Source organism: Delphinus delphis, chromosome 16, assembly GCF_949987515.2.
Source record: "Delphinus delphis chromosome 16, mDelDel1.2, whole genome shotgun sequence".
NCBI lineage: Eukaryota > Metazoa > Chordata > Mammalia > Artiodactyla > Delphinidae > Delphinus > Delphinus delphis.
Genome location: NC_082698.1, coordinates 72680319 through 72702776, shown reverse-complemented (window position 1 = coordinate 72702776; position 22458 = coordinate 72680319). Strand labels below are relative to the sequence as shown.

At 38.2% G+C, this 22458-nt stretch overlaps 1 protein-coding gene and 1 pseudogene across 1 annotated transcript in view; one reads left to right on the top strand and one right to left on the bottom strand.

Annotated features, from left to right (window-relative positions):
- PHYHIPL (phytanoyl-CoA 2-hydroxylase interacting protein like) overlaps positions 1-22458 on the top strand; it is a 96084-nt gene that overhangs the window by 72376 nt on the left and 1250 nt on the right. Inside the window, exons 2-4 of the mRNA XM_060034965.1 lie at positions 11567-11763; positions 13653-13827; positions 18021-18138. Of these exons, the coding sequence (XP_059890948.1) occupies positions 11567-11763; positions 13653-13827; positions 18021-18138 (490 nt within the window). The remainder of the gene's footprint in view (positions 1-11566; positions 11764-13652; positions 13828-18020; positions 18139-22458) is intronic.
- On the bottom strand, positions 4445-6645 carry LOC132439632 (HAUS augmin-like complex subunit 6 pseudogene; annotated as a pseudogene).

The window sequence follows — 22458 nt, the reverse complement described above, 5'->3', positions numbered from 1 at the left end:
GTATTTTCTGCATCTATTGAGATAATTATATGATTTTTATTCTTCAGTTTGTTGATGTGATATATCATACTGATTTTTGTGGATATTGAAAAATCCTTGCATCCCTGGGATAAATCCCACTTGATAATGGTGTATGATCCTTTTAATGCATTGTTGGATTCAGTTTGCTAGTATTTTGTTGAGGATTTTTGCATCTGTGTTCATCTGTGATATTGGCCTGTAATTTTCTTTTTTTGTGGTATCTTTGTCTGGTTTTGGTATCAGGGTGATGGTGGCCTCGTAGAATGAGGTTGGGAGTGTTCCTTTCTCTGCAATTTTTTGGAAGAGTTTCAGAAGAGTAGGTGTTAACTCTTCTGTAATGGTTGATAGAATTTGCCTGTGAAGTTATCTGGTCCTGGACTTTTGTTTGTTGGATTTTTAATCACAGTTTCAATTTCAGAACTTGTGATTGGTCCGTTCATATTTTCTATTTCTTCCTGGTTCAGTCTTGGAAGGTTGTACGTTTCTAAGAATGTGTCCATTTCTTCTAGGTTGTCCATTTTATTGGCGTATAGTTGTAGTAGTCTCTTATGATCCTTTGTATTTCTGTGGTGTCCGTTGTAACTTATCCTTTTTCTATTCTAATTTTGTTGATTTGATCCCTCTCCCTTTTTTTCTTGATGAGTCTGGCTAAAGGCTTATCAATTTTTTTTATCTTCTCAAAGAACCAGCTTTTAGTTTCAATGATATGAGATTTTTCTTGTTTCTTGAGGTAAGATTGTATTGCTATAAACTTCCCTTTTAGTACTGCTTTTGGTGTGTCACATAGGTTTTGGATCATCGTGTTTTCATTGTCATTTGTCTCTAGGTTTTTTTTTTTTTTGATTTCTTTGATTTCTTCAGTGATCCATTGGTTGTTTAGTAACATATTGTTTAGTCTCCAGATGTTTGTGTTTTTTACATTTTATTTTCTGTAATTGATTTCTACTCTCATAGTGTTGTGGTCAGAAAACATGCTTGAAATGATTTCAATTTTCTTAAATTTATCGAGCCTTGATTTGGGACCCAAGATGTGATCTATCCTGGAGAATATTCCATGTGCATTTGAGAAGAAAGTGTAATCTGCTGCTTTTGGATGGAATATCCTATAAATATCAATTAACTCTGTCTGGTCTAATGTGTCATTTAAGGCTTGTGTTTCCTTATTAATTTTCTGTTTGGATGATCTGTCCACTGTTGTAAGTGGGGTGTTAAAGTCCCCCAGTATTATTGTGTTACTGTCGATTTCCCCTTTTATGGCCATTAGCATTTGCCTTACATATAGAGGTGCTCCTGTGTTGGGTGCATATATATTTACAATTGTATCATTTTCTTTCTAGATTGATCCCTTGATCATTATGTAGTGTGCTTCCTTGTCTCTTGTAACAGTCTTTATTTTAAAGTCTATTTTGTCTGATACGAGTATTGCTACTCCAGCTTTCTTTGATTTCCATTTTCATAGAATACCTTTTTCCATCCCCTCACTTTCAGTCTGTATGTGTCCCTAGGTCTGAAGTGGGTCTCTTGTAGACAGTATATATACAAGTCTTGTTTTTTTAAAATCTATTCAGCCAGTCTGTGTCTTTTGGTTGGAGCCTAATAATCCATTTACCTTTAAGGCAGTTATCGATTTGTATGATCTTATTGCCATTTTGTTAATTGTTTTGGGATTGTTTTTGTAGGTCTTTTTTCTTCTCTTCCTCTCAGCCTATCACAGGTATGACTCACTTAACAGCAGTGTGGTTTTTTGTAAATCCATTAATATCCAAAGATATTTTGATCATTTGATTCTCAATAATTCAGGGCCCACACTTATGGGTGAACTTCAGCTTCCTCATCACAGAGCTAAAATCTCTAAAGCAGTATGTATGTAATAGTGTACCTGGCTTCTTGAAGATACCCCAGGGCTAAATGTGAATCTGTATCTCCTAGCAGTGGCTCTCAAGCTTTTTATTGAGCCAAAGAATTACCAGGGAAGCTATTTAAAATGCAGATTTCTAATCTAGACCTACAGAATATACGTTTTTTTAAGATGTATCCCAGGTAATTCCTCGAGTCCATCTTAGACAAGTCATTTAAGCTCCCTAGCTTTAGTATCAGTACCTGTAATATAGGTACAATATCACTGTCTTACAGAGGTGTAAGAATTAAATGATATGTATTATTAAGTATCCAGGAATAGTTCTGGCACTTTGTAGATGCTAATATGATAGCTCTACCTTCTCCTTAACGTGTTAATTTTGGATTTACCGATACTAGGTTTCTTAAGACTAAAGGATAGTTTCCCAGTAGACTTACAGAGTCCCTATTTGTTCTATTAACTAATAAAAGAATATGGCACCTTAGGAGAAGCTTTTCTCTTTCTCTTTCTTTTCCACTGCAAAGAAGGTAGTTATTTGTGGTTTTCTTCTGTCTTTTCTCACACAAAAAAAGACTGGCCTTCAAACTTGGATCAAACAAGCAACAGAGAGAAAGTAAGCCAAAATGAGTGAGAGAAGATGAACTATTAAGCCCATCCACTTCCAGAACTCTTCCCTAAAACTTTTCTCCTCTTTTTGCCAGTTTCTTGGCAAATTGGACAAGGCTGTGATGGTTAAGAGTTGAGGCTAGACACAGGGGTGCTGTAGGTGCTATCACCCTTCCAGAGTGTGCTTAACCTCCTGGTTCACAGAGGGCAATGGCATGTATTCACTTGGATGCTAAAGACAAGCCCGTTTCTTGGCCAGGGGGGTCTGACTACATGGGGCAGGACACTGTACAAGAGGCCTCACATCTGACTCCCATTTAGAGTACAGAAGGCCCACTCTTGCAGCCATATCCTACATCCTGGCCCTTTAGTTACTTCTAGGAGGTCTTGTTGGTATATCAAGGAAGGAAAATAGGGTCAAATCCTAGCTTCACCACTGACTTAGCTGTGTAACACTGAACAAGTTATTTAACCCCAAATTCAATTTTCTCAAGTAAATTTGAAGCTGTTCTGTAGGCAGTGGGGACCTGATGGTTTTTGAGGAGGAAAGTAACTATCAAAATTAGCTCCCTTGGGCTTCCCTGGTGGCGCAGTGGTTGAGAATCTGCCTGCTAATGCAGGGGACATGGGTTCGAGCCCTGGTCTGGGAAGATCCCACATGCCGTGGAGCAACTAGGCCCATGAGCCACAACTACTGAGCCTGCGCATCTGGAGCCTGTGCTCCGCAACAAGAGGGGCCGCGATAGTGAGAGGCCTGCGCACCGCGATGAAGAGTGGCCCCCGCTTGCCATAACTAGAGAAAGCCCTCGCACAGAAACGAAGACCCAACACAGCCAAAAATAAATTAAATAAAAATAAATAAATAAGACCCCAAGATCACTATTTAAAAAAAAATAAAAAAATTAGCTCCCTTAACCTGCTATATAGCACAGGGAGCTCAGCTCAGCACTCTGTGATGGCCCAGTTGGGAGGAATGGGGGGTGGGAGGGAGGGAGGCCCAAGAGGGAGGGGATGTGTGTATGATTATGGCAGGTTCACTTCACTGTGCAGCAGAAACTAACACAACATTGCAAAGTAACCATACTCCAACAAAAAATTTTTTTAATTAAAAAATTAAAGAAAAAATGAGCTCCCTTCCCCCAAAACAGTGGCCCTCCAAAAAAAAAAACAAACACAGACTAATTTTTTAATTTACATTTTTTCTGTTAAAAAAAAAACTAGAGTTAAATTCTCAAAGTCTAAATTAGACTAAATATAAAACTGCTATACAACCCACTGAATGGATTTATAGTGTCCCTCAAAAGTATCTAGTCATCTTCCACCTTTTTCCTTTTTTCTAAATTCATCCTGCTCCAGTCTTCACTATCATCACATGCACTTTATTCCATCAAACATCATTTTTCAGGATCAACCTACCTGAATAATCATTAAGCCTCTTTAGAGCTTTCCCAAACTTAAATATTGTCATTTTGATTATATACCCCAAAGCATTACTTTCCTCACTTTTTTTGTTTAGTACCAGAATGTTCTAAAAAGAAACAATAAATGTTGTTTATTTCCCTAAAAAGAAAGATCAGTATATCCAATGGCTATTAAGTTATCCACTTAATAAAACACATCAAAAACTACTCATCCTTATATTAATTATCTGAAATTAGAACATAATGAATTAGTTAACCTAATACTTTGCTATTTACTTCATGCTTACAAGATTATGCAAGAAACCAAAATGGCTTCTCATAACTTGTTTGCTTTCCAAATACTTCACATTTCAACCCCATATCTATACAGAAAGAGAAAATCCAAACATACTCTCCTTACCTAAAATCAGTAGAGAGGGCTAAAAAGCATTATTTAGGACTTTTTTAGACCTTGAAAAACAGTTACACTTCCAATGTGTATTTAAATTACAAATCAGTTTTTATCCTGTGACATTGCTTCAACTTAAGTTCATCGTAGTTAAATTGACTGGGCTACTGCTTCATCTTTCAAGTCAGATGGAGATTCTTTTGCATCAAGACTCTTATTCAAGATTCCTTCTTCAGCAAAATTGACTGTTAAATTAGGTAGAAGTTCTCCAAGACTACATGGTATTGTGGTTCTCAATCTTTGTTCCACTGGAGAAAACCTAATTAGTGGTGAAAGAGACTGTTTTCTTTCACCAAGGGACATGCATGAAGATGGTTTTGTATAGTCAATGTGCAAATCATGAGTGCCCAAAAAGTTAAGCATATCATCAGTTTGCATGTATTGGGAAGTAAGGCTCAATTCTGGTTTGTGTCTTTCAAGTGTTTCAGGATTAGAGAGGCAAATTTCTTCCCTTTGCTTGGACAGAGATTTCTTCAGAGCTTCATATCCACTGCAAGTAGCCTGTAAATTAAAGTCTGATTCTGGAGTATTCTGTCTTCCTCCCACAACACCTTCTGGGAAAATGCCACTGTGCATAGGACTATTTGGTTCCAGTTTAAAATTGGCCTCTGTACTACTGGAGCTATTAAGACTTAAGTGACCAACTTCTTTTGGAAGAGTTTCATGTAATATGCCAAAATCACTACCTTTAAAACTGGAACTAATTCCACTTGATATCTGAAAAGAATTCCATAACATACTTTTATGCATGGAAAGATCTTTGTAAGAAGCTTTCGAGTGGTCTGATATTTTAATATACTCTTCTTCACTGCTACCTATGACATTTCTCCTATTGCCTACAGCAGGGGAGAATGTCTCTATTTGGCTAGTTTCTAAAAGCTTGTTCTGTAAAGCTGTACATTCGAAATCTTGCTTACAAATTATGTCCTTATTTAACAAATCTGACAGATTTTGTTTTGTTGGTTCACCTATGCAACTGGTCAGCACAGGTTTCTGAAGCACACACTTGAGGCAATCTGAAACAACTTTCTCTTCAGGCAAATGAGTCTTTCTCTCTGAAATTTGGTCTCTTTTTCAAGGAAGTGAAGGTCTATTGCCAGTCTTGCTTGGTTAGCCTGACAATGTTCATATTTCACTACTTTCAAGATTTCATTTAATAACTGAATAACTGTTAAGAGATTCAATTTTCCAGCCTCTTAAACATTTCCTATGTGCAGCTGACACATTTGTTTCTCAATTTTGTCAAGTAAGAGCCTTGGAATATTGATAGCAACATTAGTTCCATCTAAAGTATATTGGTTGTAAGGACTGAACTAACAACTTCTCTTTTTCCAAAGCCGTGAGTGTTTCATTCACTGAAGCCCACAAAGACTGAACCTTTTGAATTTTCTCTTGTATATTAATTTGGTCATCATAGGGTTCCATTTTTTTTTTTTTTTTTTTTTTTTTTTTTTTTTTTTTGCTGTACGCGGGCCTCACTATTGTGGCTTCTGCCATTGCAGAGCACAGGCTCCGGACGCGTGGGCTCAGCGGCCATGGCTCACAGGCCCAGCCGCTCCGCGGCATGTGGGATCTTCCCGGACCGGGGCACGAACCCGTGTCCCCTATATCGGCAGGCAAACTCTCAACCACTGCGCCACCAGGGAAGCCCCATTTTTTTAATTTGGTTTTGCTGTCCTATACATTCTGATCTCGTATTTCGTATTTGTTTAACTGACAGTTGTGCATTTTCGGGTAACAATCTTCTCTTTGCAAAATTTGTAAAACTCTGTTATGTGCTACATGGCATCTGGCAATGCACTTGCACAAATCTTGTGGCTTTACGTTAAATATCTCTAAAAATGTATAGAAGAATTTTTAGAATGGGTTTTTATATAATTTATTGCAACAAAACTTGCAAAGTGATACATCAGATGAATAAACTTAGGACCACCAGGAGAAAGAAATAGTGAACCAACAACCTGAAGAAAGCTACTTCCACATTCAGCAGAAATCTTTTTTAACCATTCACAGCAATGTTTTCGGAATTCAGTATCACATTTTTGGTCAAATGGAGGCCAACAAAGTTTGAAAACTTCTTTAGTGAGAGACTGGTCAAGGGTTTGAAACAAAAAATAAGAAGCTATCTGAAAGGCATCACTGTTCAATTTGTCAAACGTGTTCACTCCGAGGTGCGTGTGCGACACGATCTTTCCACCGGCTATACTCACCGAGCCCGGCTCGAAGCTGAGTGCCTGCAAATACATCCAGATATGCTCCTTCTCGAAAGAAGTGACCCAGGCCGAACTCATCTTCGCGGTAGGCAGGGCCCGGCAAAGGAAGAAAGCGCAGTCTCCAACGACTGAGAGGGCCCCTCAGGCTTTTTCCCTACAGGTATCCTGAGATGGCGGTGGCCCCTCCATTGCCACCACCTGATCCTCTTGCCCAGAACCATTTCGCCTCACATGCCTCAAGTGGCCTGAGACTCTAAAGTCTCAGGGAATTAGAGCCTCTAACGGTAGTACTGCACAGCGAAGCGAAGTCACCACCCCTTGTATGTTATTTGTGCTTTCTCGTTGCTTTTAATATTTTTTCTTTGTCTTTAATTTTTGTCAATTTGATTAACATGTGTCTTGGCCTGTTGCTACTTGGGTTTATCCTGCATGGGACTCTATGCGTTCGAGACTGAATGTTTCCTCTCCCACATTAGGGAAGTTTTTGGCTATAATCTCTTCAAATAATTTCTTGGACCTTTCTCTTTCTCTTTTCCTTCTGGGACCCATATAATGTGAATTTATTGCATTTAATGCTGCCCAAGAGGTCTCTGATACTGCTCACTTACCCATTCTTCTGCCTCATTTATTCCACTATAGATTCCTTCTAGTGTATTTTTCATTCCAGTTATTGTATTGTTCATCAGTGTTTGTTCTTTAAATCTTCTACGACTTGTTAAACATTTCTTGTGTCTTCTCGATCTGTGCCTCCATTCTTTTTCTAAGATCTTGGATCATCTTTACGCTGAATTATTTTGGGGGAAGATTGCCTAACTCCACTTCACTTACTTGTTCTTCTGGGTTTTTATCTTGTTCCTTCATCTGGAATATACTCCTCTGCCGTCTCGTTTTGTCTGACTTTTCTGTGTTTGCGGTCTCCTTTCCGCAGGCTGCAGGATCGTAGTTTCTCTTACTTCTGGTGTTTGCACCCTTGTGGGTGAGTTTGGGTCAGGGGCTTGTGCAGGTTTCCTGGAGGGAGGGACTGCTGCCTGCCCACTGGTGTGTGGAACTGTGTGTTGTCCCTCTGGTTGACAGGGCCATGTCAAGGGGTGTGTTTAAAGTGGGTGTGAGCTCAGTACAACTTTAGGCAGCCTGTCCGCTGATGGTTTGGCCTAAGGCATCCCAGCACTGGAGCCTGCAGGCTGTTGGGTGGAGCCAGGTCTCAGTGCCCAAATGGCCACCTCTCGGAGAGCTCGTGCCAATCAATATTTTATGGGGCCTCCACCTCCAGTCTCCTTGCTCCTCCTCTGCACCACAGCCAACCCACACCTCCCCAGGAGACCCTCCACAACACACAGGGTGGTCTAGCCCAGGCTCCTGTGGAGTCACTGCTTTGTTCTGGGTCCCAGTGTATGTGAAATCTTGTGTGCACCCTCCAAGAGTGCAGTTTCTATTTCCCCCAGTCCTGTGGAGCTCCTGCGCTCAAGCCCTGCTGGCCTTCAAAGCCAAATGCTCTCGAGGCTCCTCCTTCTGATGCCAGACCCTCAGGCTATGAAGCCTGACCTGGGGCTCAGAACTATCACTACTGTGGGAGAACCTTTGGGATATAATTATTTTCCGATTTGTGGGTCTCTCACCCAAAGGGTATGGGATTTGATTATATCACGGAAGCGCCCCTCCTACCGACTCGTTGTGGCTTCTTCTTTGTCTTTGGGTGTAAAATTTTTTTTTTGGTAGGTTCCAGTCTTTTTTGTTGATGGTCGTTCAGCAGCTAGTTGTGATTTTGGTGTTTTTGTAAGAGGAAGTGAGCTCAAGTTCTTCTACTCCACCATCTTGTCCAGAATTGAGGGGCTACTTTTAGTTTGGATGCTTTCTGCCTCTTTCGTCAGTGTGTACTGGCGATTATCCCCTTGATATGGGGTGCATAGGTGCAGCGGCCCTTGCATGCTCTCCTGGTATGGCAGGGGCAGTGGTCCGCCCCCAACCATGGGTCTCTCAGTGGCAGCACTGGCTATGTGCCCCCAGGACAGCAGGGGCATCAATGGGCACCTGCTCCTGGGTCTCCCAGTGGTGGCTATGGCCCACGCATTCCCAGGACAGCAGGGGCAGTGATTGGTGCCTGCTCACCGTGCGTGCTCCCCATACGGCAGGGGCAGCAACTAGCTTCTGTTCCCAGGTCTCCTAGCTGCGGCAGGGCCCACTCACCCCCAGGACAGTGGGGACAGCAATTGGCGCCTGCGCACAGGTCCCCTAGTTTTGGTAGCAGCCCACGCCCACTTCTGGAGCCCACGATGATGGTAGCAGCTCATGCCCACCCCAAGAGCTATATAGTTGGTGTTCTGTTGCCTGAGAGCATGCACACAGGGAAAGAAGCTCCTATGGCAGTCCCACCCTGTCCTCGTGCACCCCCCAGTAATGGTGACTTGCCCCTCTGGCATGCCCAGGTTCTTCCAAATACACCCTCAGTTGCCACAGTCCAGCCTCTTCAGGCTGTCTCCCCACAGGCAACGCTGTTCCTCTCCCTGGGTTTGACCTCTGAAGCCCAAGCTTCAGCACGCAGACCCCACCCATACCAGTGGATGAGCATCTCAGGCTAGGGAGCACAGGGTGGCAGTAGGTCACTCCATTTTGCCTTCCGCAAACTGGTTGCTGCACTCTCCTCAGAGGCTCTGACGCTCCCCCTCGTCCAGGCTGATCTCCCTGCCGGTGAGGGGACTTCCTAGGGTGTGAGAACCTTTCCTCCTTCACAACTCCCTCCCTGGGGCACAGGTCCCATCCCAACTCCTTTTTCTTTTTTTTTTCTTTTGTCCTTATGTGGAGGTTTTCTTGCCCTTTCGGAAGTCTGAGGTCTTCTGCCAGTGTTCAGTAGATGTTCTGTGCAAATTGTTCCACTTGAAGATGTGTTTCGGATGTGTTTGTGGAAGGAGGTGAGCTCCACATCCTACTCCTCAGGCATCTTGATTCCTCCTCATAATGCATATAATTTTTACAGAAATTTCTGCTATTAGTCCAGAAAGTTTTTCATTTAACGTTGCTTAGATTTTAAAGATAACTGCAGTCAGAATAATAGGTTAAAATGTGAGCTTTTATAAATAGAACAAAAATTACTGTTTGTATATTTATTGCCTTTCCCTTTCCCAAGGCCACTAAAGAGATTCCACTTTGTTTCTTCCGTACACTTGACTTCTGAAAGGCTTTAGCAGGAAGCAATTTTGAGATTCTACGAGGGCAGATGGGGAGGGAAAAAAGGGTGAGGGAGTAATTTTTCTGGGAGTTTTATGGAGTGGGAATCTGGGAAAGCCTGGGTGTGAGGGAGTACATGAGAGAAGAAAGAAGGATTTTTAAAAGTATTGTTCAAGAAATGACAATAAAGAACTTCAGTTATTTCGAAATTAGTCTTTGACTGTCATCGGGTTCCTCTGGCCACAACACAGCTTGGGATGAGAGAACATAGGTGAATGATTTAATAAGACTGGGAATATCAAAAGATTTATATCAGTAATTGAGATGGGAGTATGGGGGCAGAGAGCACAAGCTAATATGGAAGCGGAAGGTGTTGCTACATTGATTGTTGTTCCTTTCAGTTATTGTCGATCAAGATTTGTTTATTCTTTTTTTTTAATTTATTTATCTTTGGCTCTGTTGAGTCTTCGTTGCTGCACGCGGGCTTTCTCTAGTTGTGGCGATCAGGGGCTACTGTTCATTGCGGTGTGCGGGCTTCTCACTGCGGTGGCTTCTCTTGTTGCGGAGTACAGGCTCTAGGTGCGTGGGCTTCAGTAGTTATGGCACGCAGGCTCAGTAGTTGTGGCTCAGGGGCTCTAGAGTGCAAGTTCAGTAGTTGTGGCACACAGGCTTAGTTGCTCCGCAGCATGTGGGGTCTTCCCGAACCAGGGATCGAACCCATGTCCCCTGCCTTGGCAGGCGGATTCTTAACTACTGTGCCACCAGGGAAGTCCCTGTTTATTCTTTTAAGGAACAAATTATGTAGCTGATTTATGACCTACAACTTTTATAACATAAATAACAATTACACTTTTTTTTCTTGGGCACTGAATTTTATGTTGGCTTGGGGGAAGGGAACATAGGAAGGAGAAGTGGAGTAAAATTTCACTCAGTATGTCTTTCCTACATATGAAACAAACTTGGCAAGTCTATATTTTCTCTTTTTGTCCTGTCATCCATCATATTCTGCTCTATAATATTAGCCAAAGTGATAACATTTTCTCTAATTGGAAATGTAGGACATAGTCTGTAAAGTAACTAGACGTCAGATGCGTTCTTCAAAATTTTAATGATATCCATCAACATGGCAGTCATTTTCTTTCTTTTAACCTTATCTATTGTTTCAGCATTCAAAATTAAATTTAGGAAGATACAACAGGTAAAAAGATTCCTAGAGTAATCCTTCACATAGTAACTGTTAAGAGAATGGTCTTTGATATTATTTATGTACGTAGCATAAACATTACATGCTATTTCTATATATAAATTTCCAAAAGGGGGAAGGGAGAGTAATTTTTATTGACTCACTGATACCTCAGATTTTTTTTAAAAGGAACATTGCCTTTATTTGACTGGATTGTTTCATTTCATTATCAACATTTCTGATTTCATCTGGCTTAAAACACCTAGTATTATTACTTTAGAGCAGAATCGATTGGTCATGTAAGAAAAATGGTCGCTTGGGGCCTTTCAGCAGAACCTACCATGTAAGGCTAATCTTTCATAGATTAGAAAGATGGATCACCAGTGTTATTGTTTTTATTTCTGTGAACGCAGAAATTGGAAAAGGAATTGAAAACGTACAGGTGGTAAGGACTAATTCATTTATGCATTTTGTTGGTAAGATGATCTTGTAATGATAAGTTTTACTATCATTAACACTCAAATTACTTCATGAACAAAATGAAATCTCAAATTTAGTAATTAGGTGAGTTCAGAAACAGGTACACAGCTAATGGTCTTGCAAACTAGAAAAAATCCATTAGTTGGAAATTATCTGTGCATTGTTTTCTTGCAGGAAACAAATCACAAGACAGTGGCATAGCAGAGATGGAAGAACTTCCCGTGCCACATAACATCAAAATAAGCAACATTACGTGTGACTCATTCAAGATTTCATGGGAAATGGATTCAAAATCAAAAGACCGTATTACACACTATTTCATTGACCTCAATAAGAAAGAGAACAAGAACTCCAATAAATTTAAACACAAGGTAAAATTCTAAACATCCTTGTATTCATTTGTATCTTAAAGCTTTCTAAGTATGAGGACATTTTGAAAGAAGGAATAAGGTTCTATTAATTACTAATATGATATATTTGACATTGGGAAGAATAAAAATTATATGTCATTTAAAAGCCCTATTCCTTCAAGAAATTGTGTAAGAAAATGAAATGCCAAATATATGGGAGAAATACATTTTTTTCTGGGAAAGCTGAAATCTTGACTCTCATACAGACATAAAAATTAACATGTGTTAAAGATTTTCTTTAACACATTAATGAGGTAACTGATGAGGTATTACAGCCAATTCAAAGGATGATCCAGAAGAAGACATTTTTATGGATCAGGATATTGAAATAAATGTTTAAGTGGAGGCAAAACTGGTATGGGGTGGGTGAAGAGCAAGGGCAGGCAAGGAGGATTTTACTTCCACTGGGCAAAATTCACTTACATGTACTTAGACAAGAATAACTGAATTGTTATCAGTAGTCTACAAATTACAGAGTTGTAAAATAGATTCCACAAAATCAGAAGATAGCCAGAAGAGTGTGCTGTAGTCAATTCACAGTTTTCCACTGAAGCACACGTTTTTCCCTATAGCTGCCAAATGAAGAATGTCATGGCAGCTTATAGACTGTAGGATATTTGTTAAAATACCTAAGGGCTGAAAATTGCTTTATGTGGTCAATTTTCTTTTATGGTTTGAGAATAAAAATTAACCTTTAGGTGTTTTAGACATGTAACAATTCTCTGATATTTATTCTCTTACCTGTCTGCTTATGACATATCTTTTCTGATACATACATTCCTTCAGATGTAGCTGTAGAGAGGATAACAGTAATCTGGCTTAAGAATTCTTTCTTATGTTTCAGTATTTTCACTGATGTGAAACTGATCTTATTTTAATACTGATAATAAATTTTAACTTCGCAAATCTTTTGGAAGAATTGTCTTATCTTATCTGGAAATTATGCATTTTACTAGATGTGTAATTACACATACTAATGGTAAGTGAGGCTTATACACACAGATAAGTGTGACAGAGAGAACAAGATTGATGTCATTATTTTCCCATGTTCCAATTTTAATTATTCCTTCTAGTGTTGGATATCCTCTTTGCTGACATTTGCTTTCTTAAATTAGCTTTGAAATATTTAGTATTAAATGGTGAGGAGTCAAGATTTGACCCCCTTTCTTCATTCCATACTTAATCTTTGGAAATATAATGAATACTCAACTAGCAGGTTTATTTACCTTATTAATCATTGTTTAAAAATACCTAAACTTTTCTGTGACACATAGGCTCCATACTTGAATACAAGTAAAGCAAATGTTACCTCATTTGTATGTAAAACAGAATCATTTAAAAATATTTATTTAAAAAACATTCTGTCCCTTGACATATAAAATATTTAGTAATGGGCTACTCTGATAAAATTATTGCATAGTATATATTAAACAAATATAATATTTTAAAATGCTAAATCTGTTGAATTTTTATTTCATGTTTCTGTTTTTTGTATTGTTTTATCATTTAGTATTAGAATATTGCATTTTAAGGAGCATATTAAGGAGTGTACAGAGAATAACATTATACTAGAAATCAAGAAAACAAATCCAAGTACATTTATGTCATTAGCTTAGCTGTATGATCTTGGCATGTCTCTTGATCAAATTGGGCCTTAATTTTTACATCTGAAGAATAAGAGATTTGAACATAGTAATTGCTAAATATCTTTAAAAAGGAAGCTTGTGTCATCAGCCAGGAATTTAATAAGTTACTCCACATTGTTTACAACTGATTCAAGTTATACTACTAAATTAATTCATTTCCTTCCTCCCTCCCTTCCTTTCTACTTTTCTTTCTTCCTTGCTTAGGATGTTCCAACAAAACTGGTGGCAAAAGCTGTTCCCTTGCCGATGACTGTCCGTGGACACTGGTTTTTGAGCCCAAGAACTGAGTATACAGTAGCAGTGCAGACCGCCTCAAAACAAGTTGATGGTGATTATGTTGTGTCTGAATGGAGTGAAATTATAGAATTCTGCACAGCAGGTAAGAGAACTGGGTATAAATACAGAAAAAAAACACCTTATTTAATAGTTCCTGGAAAACTAATTATAGAAAATACATTCTTTTTTATAATTATGAAGTGATATGTATTGCATTGGTCATTTTTGCATTGCCAGTAGCATCATGTAACAGAACAAATTGATTAGAAGGAGTGGAGGTTCTCAGCAAAAACTGGGTAATGGCATTAAATTACTTCTGTGCTACATGCACAGTCTGATTTTTCAAAGTAAAGGCTTTGCAAATAAAAATTGATGCAGTATAAAAATATACTCAGCATATTTTGCGATTCATTTTGAGAGAGAGAGAGCTTTTTCCTTCCTCTTTTTTTTTTCATTTCTTACTTTCACAGTCTTCAAAGAAAAAAACCAGGAACATCATTCTCTAATTTAAGGAAATGGAGGCAGATTGCAATGACTTTACCTAGCAGATATGTTACTGGATTTTTGACTTGAATGCTGATAATCTGCCTCTAAACTAGTGTCGTGTGTGTGTGTGTGTGTGTGAGAGAGAGAGAGAGAGAGAGAGAAAGTGTGTGTGTGTGTCTTTGCTTCATTAGAAAGTACTGCATAGGTTCCTTAAAAAACTAAAAATAGAACTACCATATGACCCAGCAATCCCACTACTGGGCATATACCCTGAGAAAGCCATAATTCAAAAAGAGTCATGTACCACAGTGTTCATTGCAGCTCTGTTTACAGTAGCCAGGACATGGAATCAACCTAAGTGTCCAGCGACAGATGAATGGATAAAGAAGATGTGGCACATATATACAATGGAGTATTACTCAGCCATAAAAAGAAACAAAATTGAATTATTTGTAGGGAGGTGGATGGACCTAGAGTCTGTCATACAGAGTTAAGTAAGTCAGAAAGAGAAAAACAAATACTGTATGCTGACACATATATATATGGAATCTAAAAAAAAAAAAAAATGCTTCTGAAGAACCTAGGGGCAGATCAGGAATAAAGATGCAGACGTAGAGAATAGACTTGAGGACACGGTGAGGGGGAAGGGTAAGCTGGGATGAAGTGAGAGAGTGGCATGGACATATATACACTAACAAAAGTAAAATAGATAGCTAGTGGGAAGCAGCCGCATAGCACAGGGAGATCAGCTCGGTGCTTTGTGACCACCTAGAGGGGTGGGATAGGGAGGGTGGGAGGGAGGGAGACACAAGAGGGAAGAGATATGGGAACATATGTATAACTGATTCACTTTGTTATAAAGCAGAAACTAACACACCATTGCAAAGCAGTTATACTCCAATAAAGATGTTAAAAAAAAAGAAAGGACCTCATAGCCATTTGGGATTGGGATATCTGATGTAGAAAGCCCATCCCCTTTGATCTTGAACTGTACCTTAATAGCCCACTGGGTTGTAAATGTTACCATTCATCTTATGCATTTATCTATTTTTTAAATTCATTCAATCAAGAAACAAATATTTATCGAGCACTTAAATAGGTGGTGAAGGGACACAAAAATATCTCTACCTGAACACATGTCACCCACTCTTTTTGTCTCTTAGAGAGGCTGTTTCAACACACAGAAGCTTGTAGAAAAAGTCATAAAAACAGTTTGCCTCACCTATTGCAGGTTGCCTAGCAACTTTCCCCAGCTGAGGCATCCTTCAGATAAATCAGCTATTTTTTTCCCCATAGCCTCACACTAGATTTATTTCAGACTCAGGATGTGCTTAGCTACTGCTTTATCTCAATATCTTCTGTTTTCTTCTTAATTTCAAACTCAGTATAAAACTTCTCATGTGGATATGTAGAACGGATGAGAGTTTAATTTTAAGTTAACTTCAAATTTATCTTCAAACCCCTTTTGTTTATTCTATGAGGAAGTTGCTGAGGATTGCAACATTCTTTATTGCTAAGGATCTCAGTGTATTAGAGCAAGGAAAATAGTATCTCTCTGGTACTATATTTCTTCCTAAGATGTCATTGATTATAAGATCCACCATTTTATGTATTGCTAAGAAAACATTAATTTATCTTCAAACCCCTTTTGTTTATTCTATGAGGAAGTTGCTAAGGATTGCAACATTCTTTATTGCTAAGGATCTCAGGGTATTAGAGCAAGGAAAATAGTGTCTCTCTGATACTATATTTCTTCCTAAGATGTCATTGATTATAAGATCCACCATTTTAGGTACTGCTAAGAAAACATTAAACTGCCAATTAAACTGAAACTGTTTTCTTATCACATTTATTGTCACACTCATGCCAGAGATGCTAAAATGTGAAAAAAATACATTTTATAATAGATGAAATACGGTATATATCATAGTCCAGTAATCAAATAAAGATTTCAATGCTGTATTAATAGTGTGTAAAGAATTCTCATGTTTACCTGTATTTGGTGTGTCACATTAGAATTAATATATCCCCTCAACTTTTTTCCTGAATTAAAATTCCTCCTTGGAATCTACCTTATGTTTCACATCTTTCTATTTACTTTTATTGCATCCTACCAGAGAGGTAGACACAGTAAAATACATGGTATCTTTTGACATTATTTTAATACATGCTATTTTCCATAGGACAGCACCAAACAGCATCATAGTATTTGTTCATTTTTTAAAAAAAGAGCTACTATTTACCTGCTAAAACCCCATTTGACATTAGGGAAAGGCATGAAATAGTATTTTTTCTTTAGCTTAAGGAAGACCTTTGGCATTTTCAGTTCAGAAATATCCATCTATCTAGATGCACACATTCACTCTTTTCTATAATCTATATAACTACATGAGTACATGTTTTATTTCTATGTATATAAAGAAAAACCTTTTTGTCTTCTTTCCTTTAGATTGATCCCCTATTGCTCTTTTATTCAAATACATCCCATAATTCTTCTAAGGAATTTATGGGGTAAATAATAAGGAAAATGCCAGCTTATTTTAAATGTTCCACAATATTTTTCTATAAATTATATTGCATTTTTATTTTTATGAGTAAAATCTAAGGGGAACTTAGGCTGTTCAAAGCTTGTTGTTTCAGTTTATTAAAATAATTCAGAGCCCTGTTTCACCTAAGCTTTATCAATAACATTGACTGCGTAAACTTTGAGAAAGCTATTTTATATATATTGTCTTTTAATCTAGACATCTAATTCACTCAAAATTTATTGAGCACATATTGTATGCTGTGCACTGTGCAAAGTATTGGAGATAAAACAGAATGCCACTGACTACTTCTAGGCTAATCCATGACAGAGATGAAACCCCATAATAAGTCATAGTTGTCTATATATTTACTTCTTCCCTTAAACTGTGAATTCTTTGAGAGAAAGAAGAATAATTTTTTTATCTTTTAACCTGATCATTTAATTTTGCATGATGCCTTGTACATCATGTTCTGATCTAAATAAATATTTGCTGAGCCACTGAAGCAGTGAGTAAACAAACTATGCTGCCATGAGTAGTTCAACTAGGTTGCTTTTGTTTGAAAAGTCTTAAAATCTTTATAGACCAAAATTTTTGCTTAGATTCTAGTACAGGAGTTTGGCAACAGTCCTCAGTTTTCAAAACAAAAAGTTGGGAAAAGATCAGATTACTTTGAGAGATGCTTTAAACTTTCATGAGTCTTATGTACCCAGAAACTACCAACTAGGAGCCAGAGACCTAGTCTCTAAGTTACTAGCTTTATGAACATTTGGCAAATCATTAAACTGTGACAAGCCTCAATCTCTGCATCAATAAAATGGTCATACTTAATCTACCTTGCCAACCTCACAGATTTAGGGAGTAAATTAAATGAACATTATTATTATTACTCCTTTAAATTCTATTTGCTATTGCTTGCAGGTTACAAGTTTCTTTTATTTGATTCATCAGCTGATTGAAGAAAGGCTACTATGGTGCTGATAGACATTACTCGGGTTATGCAGAGTCTGTATTCCTTATTTAACATTTTGGTTTCAGGATCTTTAATTTCAACGAGTGAAAAAAATGCAAGGGTATTCATAAAAGCAACCATAAACTATAACAAAAATATTTTTGTAGAAAGAAAAAATGTGCCAAAGACAATGAATGTTTTCTTTTTTAAGTGCAGTTTCCTATTCACTAAGATGAATTTCCTAAAAGTAAATTTTAATAATCTACAATTTATTAAGCATGTAGTTGATACTTTTGATAATGTATTTTTAATAAGTTTTTTTGTTTTTTTCAGACTATTCAAAAGTTCATCTAACACAACTGTTGGAGAAGGCCGAAGTGATTGCAGGACGGATGCTTAAATTTTCTGTTTTTTATCGTAACCAGCACAAAGAATATTTTGACTATATTCGGTAAGAATCCAAACATATATATACTGATTTGCTTTACTAAGTGCCATTCCAAATTCTAGGCTCAGGTTTCTCTTGAGTCTGCTTCTGTGAAATAGCAATTTTTAATTTTCTTCTCAAAATAATTATACTATGACTTTATTTCCCAGAAAAATTAAGTAGAAAAAATCAGATCATGGGATTTTTTTCCACTTCACTTAGATTCCTTTCCATGATCACTTGTAATACCAGTTCCTGTCTATTTGAGTGGAAGATCATAAACCTCCAGGGTTAAGATTGGTGAGCATGTCTTGTACAGATACACACTCCTCCAATTCCCAATAACTCAGTGCCTTCTGTCTCATACCAACTACTGAATTTTCTCCTCTTCCTGTGGGTCACTGAAAATGAGAGAATAAAAGGGTGACTGGTTCATGAAACACGGTGAATCAGGTGGGATTTTCGGGCTTCTGCCTACGTAGAAATCTCTCAGCCATTATCTTGGGTTAATTATTCATGAGGAAAATCTCCTTTGTTTACCTTTGAATTCTAGTGTTCAGTAGTATTTCTAAGATATCCTATGTTTGTCCCTGAAAGCAGTTTCCAAGAATTCAAAAGAATTCCATGTCACAAGTAGTTTTAATACTTACAGCCCTTTCATATTTGTAGAAGAAATTTCAAGAGAGTAAATAGGCAGGTGTGTGTTTTAAAGTGAGACTGAAGCTTTTAAATTGATACAGGTTCTAAAACTTTTACACAGAAATCCCTATAATTTGTCATTTTAAAAGCCTTGATCTCACTTTGTAAACTCTAAAGTATTCTTGACAGGATTTTATGTGAAAAAAAAATTAGGAAGTTCTGTTGTGGTTTTTTTGTTTCATAACTCTCCAGTTTTTCTTAAATCAAGATCATGGTTACAGATCTAAATAAACTCCAAGCTGTGGAACATGCAAAGAGAATCAAAGAGAGAAAGGTGAATTTAGGCATGTGTGTTCTTCAAATTAAGTACTTTGCAATATCATGTATTTTGATATATTTTGATCGTGAAAACTATTCCTGCCTTATGTCTGAATATCCTATAAAGTTCAGTCCATAATTCTCTTTGCTGGCATCTACTACTCTTTGCTAGTAGATGCCATTCACTAAATTAAGTGAATATGAGCTGAGAGATAGAACACAAATTATTATACTTGTCAACTGTTGAATGGGAATGACCATATAAGACTTAACAAAAAAGGTACTTCTTTATATTTGTTAAGCATAAAATTAGAAATAAAAAAGATCCACAGTTGCTATTTTGTTTAACAGTAAATAATACATCAATAGAATAAATAAATACATGTTTGGTACTAGGTTTAGATTCCCAGAACATTGCCAGTGTCTATTTTAGGTGGCCACTGGAGGACACTATTTCTCTGATTTTTCTCTGTCCTTTGGGTGGGAATTGACCTGTTTTCAGGACCTTAGATACTCTAGAATTTGCTCCATCTGTCTTCAAAAATTCTTCCAAGAAGAAAAAAGATAAAGACGGGGAGCATGGAAAATGGAAAAAAATTATTGTATGATTGATTCCAATATACTAGTATAAAAGATGTATTTACTAACAAGGAAATTTACCTTTGTTGGATTTTCTATGATAGTTGTAAAATTCATGTAAGTTATATTTTGATGCAGTATATATACATATATATAAAATATATACTTGCCAAAGCATGGGTACAGTTTTTCAACATTGCTTTTTTAAAAAGCTCTATTAACTGAAGCCATATTAGCATCAGTGGATCTTGATTTTCTTTAAATCTTCTAGGACTTGTTAAACATTTCTTGTGTCTTCTCGATCTGTGCCTCCATTCTTTTTCTAAGATCTTGGATCATCTTTACTCTGAATTATTTTGGGGGAAGATTGCCTAACTCCACTTCACTTACTTGTTCTTCTGGGTTTTTATCTTGTTCCTTCATCTGGAATATACTCCTCTGCCGTCTCGTTTTGTCTGACTTTTCTGTGTTTGCGGTCTCCTTTCCGCAGGCTGCAGGATCGTAGTTTCTCTTACTTCTGGTGTTTGCACCCTTGTGGGTGAGTTTGGGTCAGGGGCTTGTGCAGGTTTCCTGGAGGGAGGGACTGCTGCCTGCCCACTGGTGTGTGGAACTGTGTGTTGTCCCTCTGGTTGACAGGGCCATGTCAAGGGGTGTGTTTAAAGTGGGTGTGAGCTCAGTACAACTTTAGGCAGCCTGTCTGCTGATGGTTGGGGCTGTGTTCTCCCTTTGCTGGTTGTTTGGCCTGAGGCATCCCAGCACTGGAGCCTGCAGGCTGTTGGGTGGAGCCAGGTCTCAGTGCCCAAATGGTCACCTCTCGGAGAGCTCGTGCCAATCAATATTTTATGGGGCCTCCACCTCCAGTCTCCTTGCCCCTCCTCTGCACCACAGCCAACCCACACCTCCCCAGGAGACCCTCCACAACACACAGGGTGGTCTAGCCCAGGCTCCTGTGGAGTCACTGCTTTGTTCTGGGTCCCAGTTTACGTGAAATCTTGTGTGCACCCTCCAAGAGTGCAATTTTCTATTTCCCCCAGTCCTGTGGAGCTCCTGCGCTCAAGCCCTGCTGGCCTTCAAAGCCAAATGCTCTCGAGGCTCCTCCTTCTGATGCCAGACCCTCAGGCTATGAAGCCTGACCTGGGGCTCAGAACTATCACTACTGTGGGAGAACCTTTGGGATATAATTATTTTCCAATTTGTGGGTCTCTCACCCAAAGGGTATGGGATTTGATTATACCACGGAAGCGCCCCTCCTACCGACTCGTTTTGGCTTCTTGTCTTCGGGTGTAAAATATTTTTTTCATCTTTTCCAGTTATATGCCCAGAAGTGGGATTGCTGGATCATATGCTAACTCTATTTTTAGTTTTTTAAGGAACCTCCATACTGTTCTCCATAGTGGCTGTACCAATTTACATTCCCACCAACAGAGTAGAAGGGTTCCCTTTTCTCCACACCCTCACCACCATTTATTGTTTGTAGACATTTTGATGATGGCCATTCTGACTGGTGTGAGGTGATATCTCATTGTAGTATTGATTTGCATTTCTCTGATAATTAGTGACATTGAGCATATGTTCATGTGCCTATTGGCCATCTGTATGCTGCTTTGGAGAAATGTCTATTTAGATCTTCTGCCTATTTTTTTTATTGGGTTGTTTGTTCTTTATTGTTGAGTTGTATGAGATGTTTGTATATTTTGGAAATTAAGCCCTTGTCAGTCACATTGTTTGCAGATATTTGTTTCCCAGTCTGTAGGTTGTCTTTTCATTTTGTTTTTGATTTCCTTTGCTGTGCAAAACCTTTTAAGTTTGATTAGGTCCCATTTGTTTATCTTTGCTTTTATTTCTATTGCCTTGGGAGACTGACATAGGAAAGCATTGGTACAATTTACATCACAAAATGTTTTGCCTATGATCTCTTCTAGGAGTTTTATGGTGTCCTGTCTTATATTTAAGTCTTTAAGCCAGTTTGCATTTATTTTTGTGTATGGTGTGAGGCAGTGTTCTAACTTCATTGATTCACATGAGCCTGTCAAGCTTTCCCAATGCCACTTGCTGAAGAGACTCTTTTCTCCATTATGTATTCTTGCTTCCTGTGTCAAAGATTAATTGACTGTAGGTGTGTGGGTTTATTTCTGGGATCTCTGTTCTCTTCCATTGATCCATATGTCTGTTTTTGTGCCAATACCATGCTGTTCTGATTACTGTAGCTTTGTAGTATTGTCTGAAGTGTGGGAGGGTTATGCCTCCAGCTTTGTTCTTTTTCCTCAGGATTGCTTTGGCAATTCTGGGTCTTTTATGGTTCCATATAAATTTTAGGATTATTTGTTCCAGTTCTGTGAAAAATGTCATGGGTAATTTGATAGGGATCACATTAAATCTGTAGATGGCTTTGAATAGTATGGCCATTTTAACAATATTAATTCTTCCAATCCAAGAGCAAGGGATACCCTTCTGTTTTTCTTACTGTGCCTCCCATTGGTATAACTGAAATGAAAGGGACCAAGGAACAGGAAGAACTGGATGATACAGTCCTAGCCCACAGTGGAAGGTGAAAAGGGTAGAGAATAGATCTGAGAGTGGGGTAAAGGGAGATAACCAGCTCTGTTGTAAGGAAAATGTAGGCAAGAGGGCCTGATTAGTAAACTGTGTCTGGGTAAAAAAAAAAAACTAAAGCAAAAAAAGAAACAAGATGCTTTTGTACCAATGTACATAGACAACATTCATTTTAGATCTAAATTCTGGCATCCTTTAAAGAAACATTCAACATATTTAACCAGTATTGTTAATCCAGTTTTCTCTTCACCAAGC